A 19,362-nucleotide genomic window follows, 5' to 3' on the forward strand; every position below is an offset into this window, starting at 1 on the left:
TCAAGTTAAAAACACACAAATGCCAGGCATTATTTACTCTTCCTATGCAAGTCACAGTAAAATGCCCAGGCAGTTATTTAATCTTTCTATCCTAATAGTGCAGTAAAAATGCCAGGCAATTATTTACCATGCCCCGTTCTTCTATGCAATAGTTAGTAAATGTCAGATTATTTTCCTTTATGCAGTTAGTAAAATCAGTTATTATTTACCATTCTATGCGATAGTTAGTACTGCCACTTTAACCTTCGGTATTATTTACTCTTCTATGCAATAGTCGGTAAAATGCCAGACATTACTTACTCTTATAAGCAATGGTTAGTAAAATGCCAGACATTACTTGCTCTTATATGCAATAGTCAGTAAAATATAACTGGCGTTTGTGAAACTAAAGCACTGGCTGAAAGCCGGCAAAAGCAGATTGCTTACATGGAAGTACTTTTCAGAACTGTAATAAAGAGGCTACATTTACCCGATTTCAAAAAAAACTTTAATTATGCTGACAACTGTAATGCGAAATATTACTTAAAATTGTACGCTAAAATACCTAATTATACAGAAATATACGCTTAACATAAATGGCAAAAAAATATATGTGCTCTATGAGAAGCCATTTTGAATATACAGCTGACCGAATCTCTCTAGGCTCTACAGAGTACAAGATCTATCCACCGGGATGCGTATTCCCGAACTGTAGCCGAGTACCGAACCTTCCCTGAAAAAGCGGGACGCCATATCTTCAAAACTAACCATAGAATCTTCTTGAAAACAATCGCATTAAGCTTCCCACATCCAATCATAAGCAAATACGGAAAGCCGGAGCTGGTGCAATACTAGTATACACATCGGTGACTTGCCACCGTGATACATAATTATGCATCGGCCTCTGCAGCCTTCTGAAGAAAGTCAAAGGGCAATTTTCCTTTCGTGAACTATGTGGGAATAAATTACGCGAGTTGTATTCAAAATAAAAGTAATAACGCATTGAGTTCTAACAAGCGTTAACATTATTTTGCGGCCGACTGGTGGCTTAATTGCTCCCTAAAATAGAAAAAAATGTTTAAAAATGTCTCATTAAAGATAGCTTTATGAAGTCATTGAGAGACGCCGTAATAGGTACCGCGCTGAATAATGTATATTCGACTTGAAAATCGAGACATCCCGATGAAAATATTCACTGTCATTTGTGCGAAATTGCATTCAATTTATTCATCACGTGTAATTAAACGGTAGGGGAAATGCGTTCAGTTTTATTCATTAAGCCCCGGTATATTCGGCCACACCAACCCGATTTTATAATGAAATAAGGTGTGCTCGCTTTAGAAGAGACATGAGGAGGGGGGGGGGGGGGACTTTCGAATTACGATTGCAATTTAGTTATTTATACAGAAGAGATGTCATATCCGTTTGAAATTAATCCATACAGAGGTAGCCGTGTGTTGCCCAGATATGGGGGTTCTTCGAAGAAAAATGAACTAGGCTTTCACTGGGCAACAGAAAGCCAGATCACTGACAGGAATTAGGAAATATCAAACATTAAATGCTGCTGGAATAACTGGACTACAAAATCAACTGGAATGTATAATTTAAGCCAAATACCAAAAGTTGGACCTATGAGGTTATCAAGTGTTGAAAATGTTTAGGAGGGGTTAGGAATCAGGACTGAGGGAAAAGAATATGAATGGAGGGACAGTGAAAGGAATGAAAGAACCTTAAGTACTGCCTACAGTGCACCGCATGAAGTGCACTGACAGCACTACCCTCCTACGGGGATTAGGTTTTGCTGTATAAAATATCTACAGACGTGGAGGCTTCGCTGAAGGACTCGCTAGCTAACGTCACTGATGATTTGATAAGAAAACCAGACCGAGAAATACGGAGGGAAATTAATAACTAAAATAATTAAGCTTCGTCGTTGCATCTTCGGAATATTATACCGAATAGTCTTTATATATTCTTACTAGGGTAAGAAATTACCAAAGGAAGGAAGGGAGGAACTGGATGATGATGACGACTTACCCGAGACTAAAAAAAAAAAAAAAAAAAAAAAAAAAAAAAAATAAAAAAGAGGAAAAAGATAAAAGGGGGGGGGGGGGGGGGTAAAAAAACGACCAAAATACCCCCTGCCCCATATATATCCCGAGCAACTACTACAGAAATAATATAGGTCTAAAAAAAAAAGTTTAAAAAAGGCGCGCAATGGGAATAATTAAAATCTTCTCGGGTAGTTTGACTACTAAAGCATTATGGCAGATAAGGCAAAAAAAATCAGACTTATCACGAAAAACAATATTACATTCCCCTGCAGCTACTGATACGTATAAGAGAGTAATGTATAAAATAAAATAAATAATAAACAAATAAATATATAAATAAATAAATAAAACAGGAGATCGCCAATCGATCTTGCCCTACATAATCCAAGAAGGCTGGGAGGTTCCAGGTGTGACAAAAAGAGTAGGACTTGAAAAGAAGGATCAACAGGGGTTAAAATCCCCTTAAGAAGAAGCTGAACAAGATCGTTGGCGACAAGAAGGATTACAGTGGTTCTTCGTTTCTGTCGGTTGGGCAGATTCCCAATGTCGACATCAGGCCTCATACTACCTTCCACCCCTTCAACTTTGGGCAACGGCCTCTGCTGGCATAAATACGGCTTAGTGTAACCCAACCCAATGGTACTTATGATACAGTTATAGGTCCCATACCACCACACCCATAGTAAGGTGCTTGAATGTACCAGATAAACTTTACTATTCATGTTTGTATCTAAGCTGCTTTTCCTTACCTAGAAAGTCGCAACTCTGCCTAACATCTAGTTTTCACAAATAATGTCTAGCCATATAAGCCTAAATGTGGACGCATATTCTTATATAAAATATCATGAGAGAGAGAGAGAGAGAGAGAGAGAGAGAGATTGTAACACTATTTATAAAAAAGAAAATTTCAAGCTATAAATAATATGAGAGAGAGAGAGAGAGAGAGAGAGAGAGAGAGAGAGAGAGAGAGAGAGAGAGAGACACACATAAACTTTACTATTTACGTTTGTATCTAAGCTGCTTTTCCTTGCCTAGAAAGTCGCAACTCTGCCTTACATCTAGTTTTCACAAATAATGTCTAGCTATATAATTCAGCAATATTTTACGCCTAAATGTGGACGTATATTCCTATATAAAATATCATGTGAGAGAGAGAGAGAGAGAGAGAGAGAGAGAGAGAGGAGAGAGATGAGATTTCATACCTTAGCAAAATGGGAATCTCGATTAACAGGAAAATCAGATGAACTCACATGCAGTGGAAACCTTGGCGGACTTGCTGTTGGTCTCTCCGCGGGAACTCCAGGCGACGCAGTAGCAGATGTAGCCGTCGAGGCTGTGGTTCTCCTCCAGGATGTTCTTCCTCACTTGCAGCTGCACCTCCACCACCCTCACGCCCGTCATCGGTTCCACGAAGGACATCTCCGTTTCGTCCTCGGAACCTGGGGTGGCCCCGTTGCACTTGAAGAAGACTGGGGCGGGGATGAAAGGGGGGAAAGAAAGTTAAAACAACTAAGTTATTACACATACTACAAACACAAAATATTTCAAAAGCTATGAATGAGAGAGAGAGAGAGAGAGAGAGAGAGAGAGAGAGAGAGAGAGAGAGAGAGATAAATTATTGCATATACTACAAAAACCAAATATTTCTAAAGCAATAAATGAGAGAGAGAGGAGAGAGAGAGAGAGAGAGAGAGAGGAGAGGAGCGAGAAGATAGAGAGAGGAGAGAGAGAGAGAGAGAGGATGAGAAAGAGAGAGAGAGAGAGAGAAAAAAAATTATAAACCCAAACTTTTTTTTACAAAAACGAAATATCTCAAAAACTATAAATGTGTGTGAGAGAGAGACCTGAGACAAAACTTTTGCGAAATTATTTTAAAATGATCTTATCCAAAGAAACAAGATTCCACGCCGGCAAATAGGACAGGAAGAACTGACAAACTGAACTTTCTCAACAAGACACTTTCCTGATTAACAAGCTAAGACATTACCAGGTTTATGGAATTGATTCAAGCAGCCAACCATGTAGTAAAGTCAAAAGTTACACTAATTGTATTTCCTTTTACCTCTAAGCGCATGCGCCGCCCGGCAGGTAAGGACAGCAGGCTTGTTCTTGATGACGTAGGCATCTTTGGGGTCCTCTAGGATTACGGGCGGCGAACTGTCATCCATGCCCACCAGAGCTTCTCCTGGGGCCGCCCCTGGGTGGTCCAGGCTCTCACCGCTGTCACCTACTGGAGAAAGGAAAAAAGTACAAAATTAGAAAAGACTTTTTTTTAAATTTATTAATTTATTGGTAACATTTTTTTCTTGTTACGGATTTTAACAAAAGGACCACAGGTGGACGAACTGTAACAAATTAAAATAGATGATAAAAAAAACTTAGGCACTTTTTTATTTATCTATTTACTTATTAATATTTTTTTTTACTTGTTACGGATTTTAACAAAAGGGTCACAGGTGGACGATCTGTAACAAATTAAAATCGATAATAAAAAAACTTAGCTTTCAGGTTAAGACCAAAAATATTAATGAGAAAACCACTATCGTGTTTCCCTAGAATAAAACCTGTGTAAAAACTTCCATTGCTTTTTTCCATTCTAAATGGAATTAATAATCAATTGCGCTATCAGAACCAAATTAGAACTAAATAGTCCATTTACAAGCACTAAGCATACATAGTTGCACACTTGGAGAGGTTGCATTAACACCTGGTTCTCAAGATGTTCTGCAACAATAGCTCAAAATTAAAAGTAAATTTACACGTCCCCAAAGGCATCATGTTGATCGGAAGTGACTGTAGAGAATAGTCAAATATTTGTAACAAAAGACATTTGTATGTTATCAACTGCTATATGGAAATACACATCTCAACTCAACACAGTATCCTCCCCGTTACATGTTGTATTAGTTTTCATTACCGAAGTCAAGTGTAATAACTGTTTTGGGGCACTATAACTGAAATGAATTTGATATCAGTTGGTAAAAAAAAAAAAAGCTTATGTTGAGTCAGTAAATTACCTAAGCAATTTTCTTCTACGTGTGTCATCTCATTACGCTACGGAGAATTGCAAACAAAAAGCAATTGCAAACAAATGCATTGTTTAAAAATCCGTTCCAATCGATCTCGCGAGAGAATTAAACGAGAACACATGAAAATGTATTTATCGATGACAGACGAGAAAAAAAAAACTTCCCCAAATAAATCCACGAACGCAAAAGAAAAAAAAATTACCGAAATGATTTACCCAAACCTTCGCATATCCATCCCGTCGACAAACGACCAAACTTTTAATTTCTTAAGGTAAATCTATCCCAGAGTTGCTCAGACGGGAAAGAAATAAAATGAAATACAAGGTATCTGTTTCCATCGGCGGCGCCGGCAGTGCAACGGCAGCCAGGTGATTTGCAATCAGTCAGTCAAACGATACCTTTGCCAGAAGGACGAAGAAAGTTCTCTCTCTCTCTCTCTCTCTCTCTCCTCTCTCTCTCTCCTTAACACAGGAGGAGGAGGAGGAGGAGGAGGTGTATTGGTATATCGGTGAAACTAATGAACCTCCCAGTTCCAATCAATAAGGGTCATGGACAAACAGATAGTGGAAGTCTAGTTTAGTGGGTGAACACTGAACAAGGTATTAACAAGGGCCTTCGCATACAACTCAGCGCCGATAGTATATTGTACAGACATGTATAACTCATGCAAGTCCGAGAGCAAATGACAAAATATTTATATTTCAATCTCACCAACTACCAAACAATTTCACAACGAAGGTTGTCAGTACCTTGGTTTTATTTTATTTTTACATTTTATCTTCATGGAATTTAGGCTGTCAAGACAAGCACTGGGGCTGTCTATACGTAGACCACTCTGGGCTTAAGCCAGTTAAAGAGAGTGTTAGTGTGGTTGGACAGCACGATTGAGGAAACGAAGCGAAATGGAGGTAAAAAAAAAAAAAAAAAAAAAAAAAAAGTTTGCACAGCTAGGGGCCGAAGGGTGCTGCAAACACCCTTTAGTAATGCCTACAGTGCACCACGTGAGATGCACTGACGGCACTAACCCCTTACAGGAAAAGTCTTACAAAATGTTATCGTAGCGCTGTCTTGGTCAGCTGTGCTATGCATTACTCGACAGTTAACTGTAAACAATACACGAGAATTTTGTATCGTCTAGGCTGTCTTAATTTGTTTATAATACTAATTCTGCATTCTGCATGCTTATACATTGTCTGCTACAGTTCCGAATTCTAGGATCCATATTCATTCATTTTAACCTGATCTGTCCGGAAATATTGTCAATGGAATAGTGAGTACAAGGCAGCAAATTCTGCAGACTGCAAGCTGAAAAACATCTTCAATTCCTTACATCATTATGTGACAGAGAATCCATATTTTATTTGAACTCATTGCATATCAATGTTACAAGCGCCATCTTCTTCATTCAGATTATCATATATTATACGTTGGTTCTTTGTATGTAGCAACGCTTTGTCTGTAAAAATCTGTATCATCATGTACGTTGGTTTATCGCATAAAGAATTTACTGTCCATCTCTACCTAATATACATCTTATGTTCCAGTGCTTTACAATGATATAGCATATAAGCAAGTGCCAATGTCTTATGTAGTACATTTCGATTCGTTAAAATGGCAGTGTCTTATGTACTAGTTTTTTTATATATAGATTATTGGCATTATGCCAAACACTGGGGCAACTAAGGCCATTCAGCGCTGAAACGGAAATTGACAGTAAACGGTTTGAAAGGTGTTACAGGAGGATAACCTCGCAGTTGCACTATGAAACAATTGTTAGGAGAGGGTGGACAGTAAGATAGAAGAAAGAGAATATGAACGGAGGTACAGCAAAATGAATGAAAGTAGTTGCAGCTAGGGGCCGAAGGGACGCTGCAAAGAACCTTAAGTAATGCCTACATTGCACAGAATGGGGTGCACTGACGGTACTAGCCCCCTACGGAGCTTTTGTACTATAGTAGATTCATATCGCCCGTGCTCCTGATTGGCTGTTGATAAACCTATCACAGGGCTGGAAACTCTCAGTCTCTCTCGAGAGTTCACATGGGTAGGATCGATGTTCCACCCCTCCTGATGCATACGTCTTTCAGGAGAGGTGGAACATACATCCTGCCTATGTGAACTCTCGAGAGAGACTGGGAGTTTCCAGCCCTGTGACTGGCTAATCAACAGCCAATCAGGAGCGTCGTAAGGGACGGGCCTAGACATCAAATGCACGGTTGATGTGAATCTACTATAGCATATATTCGATTCGTTAAAAACACACGGGGAAAATCCGGAAGAATCTTTAAAAGAAACACATTGTGAGGTGTGACAGGTGTAATGGCATCATGGAATTCTATTTTCCTTAACTTAGTCGGTTACCTGCCATCGCCACTCAGCTATTCTGCTCTCTTACATTTCATTATTTTTCGATCCCTTATGTCAAGACGAGGAGCATTTAAATGTAATTATGATTCAGAAAATCATAATTACTCAAATTCCACTAAATTTGGAGGCAAAATATATATCTAGGTACCTAACAACATGCATAATCAATTCTTGTCATTTTATTTATAGTCTTATATTAAAATTCTCGAAATGGGAAGAATTTTATCTTTATATAGAAACGTGAAAATACAAGCACTTCTATCTAACACAACAAATGCGAAGACAAATAGTAGAATTTAACAACAACAACAACAAAAACAACAACAACAACAACAGCAATAATAATAATAATTGTGCAAGTATTAACTCAACAACAACAACAACAACAACAACAACAACAACAACAACAACAACAACAACAACAATAATAATAATAATAATAATAATAATAATAATAATAATAATAATAATAACAATTATTGCACAAGTATTAATTTCCCAACAACAAAAACAATAATAAAAATAATAATAATAATAACAATAATAATAATAATAATTTTGCAATTATTAACATCCCACTGTAGCCTACATCACCTAAAGTCTCTCTCTCTCTCTCTCTCTCTCTCTCTCTCACACACACACACACACACACACACACACACACACATACACACGCACAGACACGCACATAACGCTCCAAGGGATTAACAATCAAGGCGCGTTCCATCTCTCATCCCGGAACAACAAACAATAGCGGTGCTCTCTCCAATAAACTCGGAGAAGCGCAACATCAGCAAGGAGACTGATAGTGGTAGTAATGGTGGTAGTGGTAGTGGAGGAAATCCACAACAACCACCACCACCGCCACCACCCGGACGCCCAGGAAATGGCAATCTATCAAACAGGCGATTGCATCAAAGCCGTCATTATTAAGTCTCCCCTTAACTGACTGAAGACGTGAGAAAGCATCAGCCTCTCAGATCCTCCTGATGGACTCGCTGGGAGATGCTCCCGCTGGCCTGGCCCCAGACACACCGGCCAAGCAATTCCAATAATTGCCGAGAGAGAGAGAGATGAGGAGAGGAGGAGAGGGGGGGAGGAGAAGAGAGAGACGAGGAGAGAGAGAGAGAGAGATCGCAGAATTCTGCATTTATAATTAATTAATAAAAATGCTTCTTATGAACCAAACTCTCAAAAAAGACAATTCTTTTCGTGAAAATATTAACGAGAAACAGAGAGAGAGAGAGAGAGAGAGAGAGAGAGAGAGAGAGAGAGAGAGAGAGAGAGTATATCGCAGTTGTCATATTAATAAAAGATACTCTTAATATAAAAAATATACCTTCTTTTGCATTTTCATGAAAACAATATGAGAGAGAGAGAGAGAGAAAGATAAATAATGCCTTAATTTCTACATTTAGCTTACATTGGCTATTAAATTCAGTGTATGAAATAATATACGTAATAGAGAGAGAGAGAGAGAGAGAGAGAGAGAAGAGAGAGAGAGAGAGAGACTAATGAAAGGTCACGAAGCAATTGCGATTGCATTATTGAATCCTCGACTCGATTCGCTGGCTGTTGACCCAAGCACAAGCAAGGAGTCATGTCAAGTGACCTATTATAATTGCTATTATTATGGCTATCGAACACTGCACCATTATTACGAGAGGAGAGTCATGGGTCATCAAATACGGCATATAAACAGACATTCTCTCTCTCTCTCTCTCTCCTCTATCTCTACTCTACTCTCTCTTCTCTTTTCTCTTAGACCCTGCCACAAAGACAATGGGTGATTCAATTCACAAGAATGATGTACAAATAATTTACAATTGAAATTCACGTTCTTATCCTTCCATGGAATTATTACTTCACTACGACAGCGAGGTATAATAAAACATATATATATATATATATAAATATATATATATATATATATATATATATATATATATTATATATACACATTAAATTTTTATATATATAATTTACATACATATAAAAATATATATTTATATAAAATATTATTTATATACATATAGATATAGATATATATATATGTATATATATATAATATATATATATATATATTATACAATATATATATATATATATAATAAATATATATCTATATATGATATATATATCTATATATATATCTATCTATTATATATCATATATATCTTAATAGGATAGATATAGAAGATATATCTAATATAGATGACTATATATATACTAGAGAGAGATATGTAAGATAATTATAATACATAAATGTTAATATATAATATATATATAATATATATATATATATATGATAGATATATTATATAATATAGAGATATATTCTATATAATAATATATATTATACTATATAATATATAATATTAATATTTATATATATATATTATACTATATAAACCTAATTACAAACCGACAATTAAGTCAATTCCCTAAAAAAGAAAATAAGGCCACTTGCTAATACTCCAGACCACGTGGTCGAGACATTTTTCGAAGGTTCATAAGAAATCAACTCTTGGACATTGGTTGAAAGCTAAAAGGAAAACATCCAGTGTACGAAAAACGCCTCAAAAGAAAACATTTCAAGACGCATCAATATATAAGGGTGCTGTTATTGTATTAATGGACAGCACATTTTCTCTTTTATTAATCTGATAAGCAGCCCCGTCGAACTTTTCACGCAAGCTTATTACAAAATCTTTGAATTAAATTAAAACTCTCCTCACTTCACTAAACCAAGGATTTGTCCCTTCTCAGATTTTTATTAATTTGGTTCATCTTCTTGAGAAAAAAATAGCAAAGGGATGTGCAATAATTGGGAAATAACTGAAAAAATAAGAGGCCAGGCATTCTTTGAATGTCCTGTTGGCCAGCAAGTTTGAACTCGGAAAGCAGTATTTCACAGTTGCATAAAGATGCAAAATAAGTTTGACTACAACTTTTACAAATTACCTAACTGTCAATGTCATCTAAGCAATTAATAACACGCACACACATTATATATATATATATATATATATATATATATATATATATATATATATTATATATATATATACATACACACACATATAAATATAATTATATGTATATAGACTTATATAGAATATCATAAATATATAATATAATAGTATATATATATATATATATTATATATATATATAGATACTAAAAACCAAAATAGTTTGATTACAAGTTTTAACAAATCACGTACTGTCAATGTCATCTGAGCAATTAATTACACACACACATACTCATGTATACATATACATACATATATATATATAATATATATTATAATATCTTTTATATATATATATATATTATATATATATATAATATATTAATATTTATATTTATATAGAGAGAGAGAGAGAGAAGCAGAGAGAGAGAGAGACGAGAGCGAGAGAGAGAGAGAGAGAGAGAGAGAGAGCTATATATTTCTATAATATTCCTGTTGAATCGCAGAGGCACCACTGGGCAGTAAACCTTGACAAAATGAAGACTCTTCATACACCTACACATTATGTTCATGAACCGAACATCCATTCAGTTACACCAAGCAACAACAAGCCAATATTCTAAATATAATTAAATCGACAATGTCCGCCAATCAGGAAGGAACATTCATTAAGGCCAAGCAATTTATGCACCATTATGATTTATAATTACTCCGGGACGCCCCTACGCCCCCCCCCCCCCCGGGGGCATAAGGCAAAGGAGGATGTTGCCGAAGGCACGAAGCAAATATTTACCCGGGTTTCAAGACAAAATCCCAAATACCCCACCCAACTCTCCTCCACTCCCTTCCTCCCTCTACCACCAAAACACGCCATCGGACCTTCCTCCACCTCCCACCTCCCCCTCCCCTCCTCATCCCCTAAGATCCTTTTTAAGCTTCTAGGATTAATTCCTCCTTCATTCGATTATACAAATTTCATTCCCGGAGGATGATTAATGGGCCAAATTCCTAAAGCTCCCAACGTAGGACGCAGTTTTTTTCCCTCCTCCTCCTCCTCCTCCTCCTCCTCCTCCTCCTCCTCCTCCTCCTCCTCCTCCTCCTCCTCCTCCGTCCTTTTCCCTTATTTCCCTCTCCTCCTCCTCCTCCTCCTCCTCCTACGAACGCTTGACGAGGGAGTTAAATAATTAATCTCTGGCGACGGTTTCCACCGACGAACAGCTCATTATAATCCGACGAGGAAATCGTCTCATCTGCAATAGGAGGAGGAGGAGGAGGAGGAGGAGGAGGGGAGGGAAAAGAACCGTGTCGTAAAGTCAAGAGGTATCGTAGCAGTCATTATCTGGATGATAATGGATGATGATGATGATGCGTACGATGATGGTGATGCCGCTAGTCGCCGTGATGATGGTGGATATGGTTGTGTTGAAAGGTTTCATGTGATACCAGTAACCTATTTAATTGAAAGACGGCCGTGATGATGGTAACAAAAGAGTGTAATGGTAAAGCTTAAAGATATAAAAAGATTGATGTAATGAGGACAATGAGGGATCTGTTAGCTCCACTAAATGTGATGACAGTAGCACTTGAGAGGAAAACGATTAGGAGGATAATGTTTTGTGGTAGTGCAATACAGACATTCTAAGTTGTTCGGATTAAATTTTAATTATTAAATTGCTGTTTTGGTAAAAAAAATGACATTTCTATTTTTCAAATAATTTATATATATTGATTTTTAATATTAAAAAATGCCATTGTTGTGTCATAATTCTGGGAATTCCAAGTTATAAGAAGGAATAAATGGAATGGAATGGAATGGAATTTAGAATGCAGGCCAAAGGACAATCACTGGGACCTATGAGTACGAGGTCATTCAGCGCTAGAAAGGAAATTGAGAATAGGTAGGTTTGAACGGTGAGAGAGGAGGAAAACCTCGCTGTTGCACTGTGAAATAGTGGAATAAAATTGCAGTCCCTATATTTGTTTACTTAAAATATACACTATATGATTACACCGATTCAGTATAATTCATAATACTAGCCTAATATAGTTCATAATATTAGCCTAAACAAGATCGTTATCATAAGATTAGGAAACAAAAAACAAATGAGAATGATAATCAAAGATAACGCCAGTTTCTAACAAAAATTACACTTTCCAACATTAACCAGAGAGAGAGAGAGAGAGAGAGAGAGAGAGAGAGAGAGAGAGAGAGAGAGAATTACTTTCTACGTTTTTCCTTCTTATCTATAATCATGATAATTACATCATCTCTATCAGTCATTCATGTAAGCATTATCACTAACACTATTACTCTTTGTTCTTTAAGGTCAACAATAATATACTGATGGTAGCAGTAGTAACATTTTATATCATAAAACTTAATGACAGGCTTTCGAACTCTACCGTGGGTTCATCTTCAGTCGACACTATTATCATTATTATTATATAATATATGAAGAATGACTACACTTTCAAATGAAGTTTGTTTGAAAGAGGGCATTCTCCAAAGATGATGATGATTATTATTATTATTATTGTTATTGTTATTGTTATTGTTATTGTTATTATATCGAAAGTATGAACAGACAGGCTTCAAAATATACCTTAATCATTCAAAAGTGGTTAATTTAGGATAGCACAGGTGTCTATTAATCAAGATTTATCTAATCTTTAAAAATATGATAAAATTGCCTACCTGTATCTTGTCGATTTAAACTGCATTACATAATTAAACTTCGTATCAACATGAACTGGTTAAAAGATAAGTTAGACCTGTATCATTTTCAATCGGTTATTTACAGGACATAGGTAAATCTCTTGCGTTTTATTTTTGCTCAAGCAGTAATCAACAAATAATAATAATAATTAAAGAATAAATAAAAATAATTAAATAATAATAATAATAAATAATAATAATAATAATAACTAATAAATAAATAATAATGTTAAAAATAAATAAAAATAAATAATAATAATAAAATAATTAAAAATAATAATAAAAAAGAATAATAAAATTAATTAACTAATCCTAATAATTAAAGAATAAAATAATAATTAATTAATAATATTATTATTATTAAATTATAAATTTCATTTAATAAAATATATTATATAATGTAATCATTAAGCTTAATGATTAGATAAAAATCACGGTGATGTTCTCATACGTACATATTCCACATGTGTGTGTAGGCTATAATAATAATAATTAATAATAATAATAATAATAATAATAATAATATCTCTACAACAATGACAAACAGAGTAGAAGAGAAAGAGAGGGAAAAAAATGGATAAGTATCAAGATCTGAAAATAGAAATAAGAAGGATATGGGATATGCCAGTGGAAATCGTACCCATAATCATAGGAGCACTAGGCACGATCCCAAGATCCCTGAAAAGGAATCTAGAAAAAACTAGAGGCTGAAGTAGCTCCAGGACTCATGCAGAAGAGTGTGATCCTAGAAACGGCACACATAGTAAGAAGAGTGATGGACTCCTAAGGAGGCAGGATGCAACCCGGAACCCCACACTATAAATACCACCCAGTCGAATTGGGAGGACTGTGATAGAGCAAAAAAAAAAAAAAAAAAAAAAAATAATAATAATAATAATAATAGTTTCTACAACAATGACAAACAAGAACAATTCAGTTATATTTTTTCTAACAAAAGAGACAATTCGACACCAACAAAGCCAACTGCTCATAAATGTAATCTAGACGCCTATTACAAACATTCTGTCGAAAGACATATGAGGTAATTCAAATGACAGTAAGAAGAATAAGAGTTATGAAGACTTAAGCGTAATGGGTATGTAATGATTTGGTGAAATATCCCAACCCTCAGAAAACTGTCGTTTCACCCACAGCTATTATATGTCCAAACTCAGATACTGAAGCTCAGAGACATTTAACGCTAAAAGTTTGAGATCCACAGAAGAGGAAAATGCTAAAACTTCACTCCATAATCTGATCTGCGGTCTTGAAACACAGGTCGAGGTTAAATATATTAAAGTATAGAATGGAGTATAGAATTTAAGCCAAAGGCCACGCACTGGGACCTATGAGGTCATTCAGCGCTGAAAGAGAAATTGACAGTAAGGTTTGAAAGATGTAACAGGAGGAAAACCTCGCAGCTGCGCGTTGAAACAATTGTTAGAGAGGGTGGAAAGTCAGATGGAAGGAAGAGAATAAGAATAGAGGTAAAGTAAAAGGAATGAAAGGGGTTGTAGCTACGCCGAAGGGACGCTACATAGACCCTAAAGGAATGCACTGCCCACTAAGGGGTTAAACATATTGTGAAAATAGAAAAAAAAGCCCTTTAAATTATTATGTGACCTAAAAAATATTGTCACATCCCCACAATATCTACCACCCAATGTCATTAAAACAATCAAATATTTATTCAGAAATAAATTAACCCATAACCTTGGTAAATGTACGCAATTTGATCTACGAATATCAATGTTTATCATATAAAATTAAATTCAACCTGTGACTTTCAAAAATAAGTCAAGGTCGAAATATAGCGAACATGACCATATTTCCTATGGTATCTCATTAATCTATTTCCTAAGTCAGTGAAAATAAAATCATTACACATTAAAGTTCAATATAAGAATGTATAAAAAAAGTAATGTACAGGTGATCCGAAATTCTCGTTACCCCTACCAAAAAGTACCAACAATATAGGTACAAGTGTTGCATAATACAAAATACATATACCGACTTTCAGTTGATTCTTGTTACCCCAAAATATTACTTTAAGTTTTCAAAATTTTTTGTCCTCATATGTTTTTTTTTCAGATGGCTGAAAGCAAATAAACGAATCCAGTACATCTTCTCTATTACTGTATTACTTGTTATTCTATGTGGTTCAGTGTTCTCATTTCGTTCTATTGTTTTCTTACAATGAATAAACTGAACCAGGATATGTATTTTTGCATTTATTGCATACTGTACCTCTATTGTTGGTACTTTTTGGTAGAGGTAACAAGACTTTCGGACCACCCTGTACATAAACAAAATAATACGCAACTTTTTCTAAAAACTCCAACTATAAGCCATACAGATTATGAAATATTACGAGAAAATATAATCCATATTAAAATCTAAAGTAATTTTTTATTTCTAGTCCCGCGTTGCTGAAGGTTACTACTTAAAACTGCCTAATTCATTAAATTATTTTGTGAAATACTTCACCTTATGGCGTCACGATTACCTTGTCGAGGCCCTCGCATTGCAATGATCTAATCTCTCTCTCTCTCTCTCTCTCTCTCTCTCTCTCTCTCTCTCAACCAAACTGCAACCCGCAACAGCCGATTAGCAATCAGGTACAAAACTCACTCCTCAAGTCACCAGACATGATAGAATTTCAAGGGTAAGGGTCCAAATCGTTCTCTCCCCGTCCGATTGAGAGAGAGAGAGAGAGAGAGAGAGAGAGAGAGAGAGAGAGAGAGAGAGAGCGCGCACTGCAGAAGGCTCTTCCTTACGAGTACTGGGACTCCCTGCTAACAAAGGCGTAAAGCTGCTTAACAATAATTAGCATATGCATCCTAATAGCGCCCATATGATGATGGCGGGACTCCTCCTCCTCTTCAGTAACGCCAGATTAAGGGACGGCAACTTCAAAGGGAGTTCTAAGGGATCTTGTCCCCTTTTTAGTTCTTCTTTTTTAACTTTCTTTCCTCAATATTTTACTCAATTACTTCTGAGCACGAAGTGTGTCAAATATATCTGAGCCTTTTCCTTAATTTTTACTTTATTTTCTTTTTGCGTGTCTGCACATTGCTGTTAAATTTCACTTCAATGAAGATTATATTTCATGAATGATATCAGTAATTTCTGTGGTGGATGTGATGTTTATAAAAAAAAATTGAAGAACGAATTTCTGTAGGTGGATGTGATGTTTATTTTTAAAAAAGTAGAATTGAAGAACGAATTTCTGTACGGAAACATTGTTTTTATAGCTATTTCCACGAATGGTAAAATAACTTCACTATATAAACGCACTTTTTAGTCATGGTGATAGTAAAGTTCAACAAAGTCTTACCCCAAAAACTGTGACATCTGGAAATCTAAGCAGGATAAGGCGTACCACCTGATAACTAATGGGACTTTAAGAATCACCCCAAAAACAAATTAGAAAAAAATAAGAAAATAAAAAAACGAAGCGTGCTAAAAAAAATTATTCCTATACAAATGTACGCACAAATATGCATACAATTATACATTTTCAAAGGCACTTGTTCATTCTAAGGCGACCAAACTACGTATATACACATATATACGTCTGCATGTTTTTCATCACAGCATGTTCATTACTAAGACGACATCGAACACCTATTACGATCCACACGCCTCGAATTAAGCAGCCCCTTGAAGGAGGACTGGAGAAAAACGACAAATAAAAACTCGATTGGTTCATTTAAGGGAAGCGAGAGAAAGCAACACGCCCCACTAAGTCCAGGGAGGCTAATCTCACAAACATGCCCTCGGTGGGGGAAAAATTTCTTTAAACCTGATAAGGCAGTTAAGAACTACGCAACTACAGGAGATGCTGGGAACTGAATAAGGGGACTGGAGAGAGAGAGAGAGAGAGAGAGAGAGAGAGAGAGAGAGAGGAGGAGGAGGAGGAGAGGAGGAGGAGGAGGAGGAGGAGAGACAGAGAGAGAGAAAGGAGGAGGAGGAGGAGAGGACGTAGTAGAGGAGGGCGGTAGACAAAGAGTTACCAGGATTAGGATGTCCCAAAGATTTGTTAGCCCATCCGAAAAGAGAGAGAGAGAGAGAGAGAGAGAGAGAGAGAGAGAGAGAGAGAAAGGTGGTGGAGGAGGAGGAGGTAGGAAGAGAGAGAGTTACAAGGATCAGGATGTCTCAAAGACATGTTATCCATCCGAGGAGATCGGGACAGAGAGAGAGAGAGAGAGAGAGAGAGAGAGAGAGAATAATTTGTTGCAAAACGGGTCCTGAAATAATTCCCTCAGCAATTCCTTTGTTGGAATATCACAGACATCACGTCCAAGGATTGAGTAAGCAACGGTCTTAAGGACAGTGTCCGGGGCTCGTATTTGGCAGTTCCAAATTACTTGTGGTTCACTGAGCCCCGACACCAAAGTGACATCGATAATTGGCTCTTTTCGAGAAACTTCCCACTCTTAATGAAAGGGCATTTTATCCCTGGTGGAACAATACACAAAGGGCGAGAGAATCCAGATGATACAATGACAGGACAGCACAGGACAGAAGTGTCAGGTAAATACCTTTGTCCTTTCTTAAATAATAAAGATATCCCTATTCCCTTTTGGTGTCTATAGCTTTTATGAAAAATTAATTGGGAAAAGTCCCGGGTGCAATCAATGTGGGTCGCCATAAAATAAAAATCTGACATATTTTCAAACGATTACACCCTCTCTCTCTCTCTCTCAATCTCTCTCTCTCTCTCTCTCTCTCTCTCTCGCTCTCTCTCTCTCTCTGTATGTACACACATAATATATATATACATATATATATATATATATATATATGTATATATATATATATATATATATAATATATATAATATTAATATATATATAGATATAGATATAGATATAGATATAAGATAGAGATATAGAGATATGAGATATAGAGGTAGAGATATAGAGTATAAAGATATAAGTATAATATTAATTATATATATATATTATATAATATAATATATAGAGAGAGAGGAGAGAGAGAGAGAGACGAGAGAGAGAGAAGAAGAGAGGAGAGACGAGAGAGAGAGAGAGAGAGAGAGAGAAGTGCAATCGTTTGGAATATCACATCTATATTATGATATATATAGATATATATATATATATATATATATATATATATATATATAGATATATATATATATATATATGAATATTGGCCAGTTACAACACACACCCCACACACACACACTCCCTCTCCAGCCCACACCATCCATAAGCAAACATAAGAATATATCACTGACAAGTCCCTTTGTAATCACCAATTTCATGCTCGCGCCTTCTTTTTTGTGCACTTCCTGTGGATCCAAAGCGTAGGACTTTTCTTCCGAGAAAATCCGTGCAGGATCCCATCCTTAAAAGGGGAAAACTCCCAGAAACACCCAAACAATATCTTGACTTTTCACAAAGCAAGAGATGACTGGCGAGAATGCGCACACAACAAATTCAGAGAATAAAAGACAACAAAGGACGGATTATTAGAGTTATATTGAATGTCGCAAGAGAAACAGACGAATTGTACGCGAGAAATATTGTGACTTGAGAGCGTTATCGACGACAAGGTTTAGTTTTCACTTGTGTATCTGTTATTGAGGTAAAAGGAAGAGAATATTTCTAAAACAAATACAGTAAAACTTTTTACCTCTTAACAAAAAAAATGACATTAAATCAATAAACGAATCAACCCATGCGAACCTTCGCTGTGAATTATCAAAAATAAATACAAGAATAAGTTATGATAACGTATACGTGTAACAGAAATAAAATCTTATATTAAATAGTATACGACTGATGGAAATTCATTGAATACATATAAACCTATGTAACCCTTAGTTATACATAAAAAATTAATAGAACAATTGGTAACAAAGTCTTTCTTAATTTATTCAACAGAGCAATTATAAGTAACAATAAAGTCTTCCTAATTTATTTAACAGAGCATTAAGTAACGATAAAGCCTTGTCCTAATCTCCTTAACACAGCATTAAGTAACAAAGTCTTCCTAATTTACTAAACAGGGCAATAAGTAACAATGCAGTCTTTCCTAATTTATTTTAAAAAATAATAGGTAACAATAAAGTCTATTCCTAATCTATTTAACAGCAATAAGCAATAATCAAGTCTTTTCCTAATTTACGTAACAATAGGTTACAATAGTTTTTCCCTAATTTCGAGGTCAACGCTGCTAGCAAACGTGACTGCACGGGTTGTCTGTTCTATAGAA

At 35.8% G+C, this 19,362-nt stretch overlaps 1 protein-coding gene across 5 annotated transcripts in view; it reads right to left on the reverse strand.

Moving 5' to 3' along the window:
- The window catches only part of LOC135206674 (netrin receptor UNC5B-b-like), a 429,533-nt gene that overhangs the window by 140,079 nt on the left and 270,092 nt on the right, over window positions 1–19,362 (reverse strand). For 4 of the 5 annotated variants that reach the window (XM_064238058.1, XM_064238057.1, XM_064238055.1 and 1 more), the window contains 2 exons: window positions 4,096–4,263; window positions 3,284–3,502 (listed from right to left, as the gene is read on the reverse strand). In XM_064238058.1, coding sequence (XP_064094128.1) covers window positions 3,284–3,502; window positions 4,096–4,263 — 387 coding nt within the window. The remainder of the gene's footprint in view (window positions 1–3,283; window positions 3,503–4,095; window positions 4,264–19,362) is intronic. The other variant, XM_064238059.1, reaches the window with a different exon arrangement.

This window comes from Macrobrachium nipponense, chromosome 31, assembly GCF_015104395.2.
Source record: "Macrobrachium nipponense isolate FS-2020 chromosome 31, ASM1510439v2, whole genome shotgun sequence".
NCBI classification, from domain to species: domain Eukaryota; kingdom Metazoa; phylum Arthropoda; class Malacostraca; order Decapoda; family Palaemonidae; genus Macrobrachium; species Macrobrachium nipponense.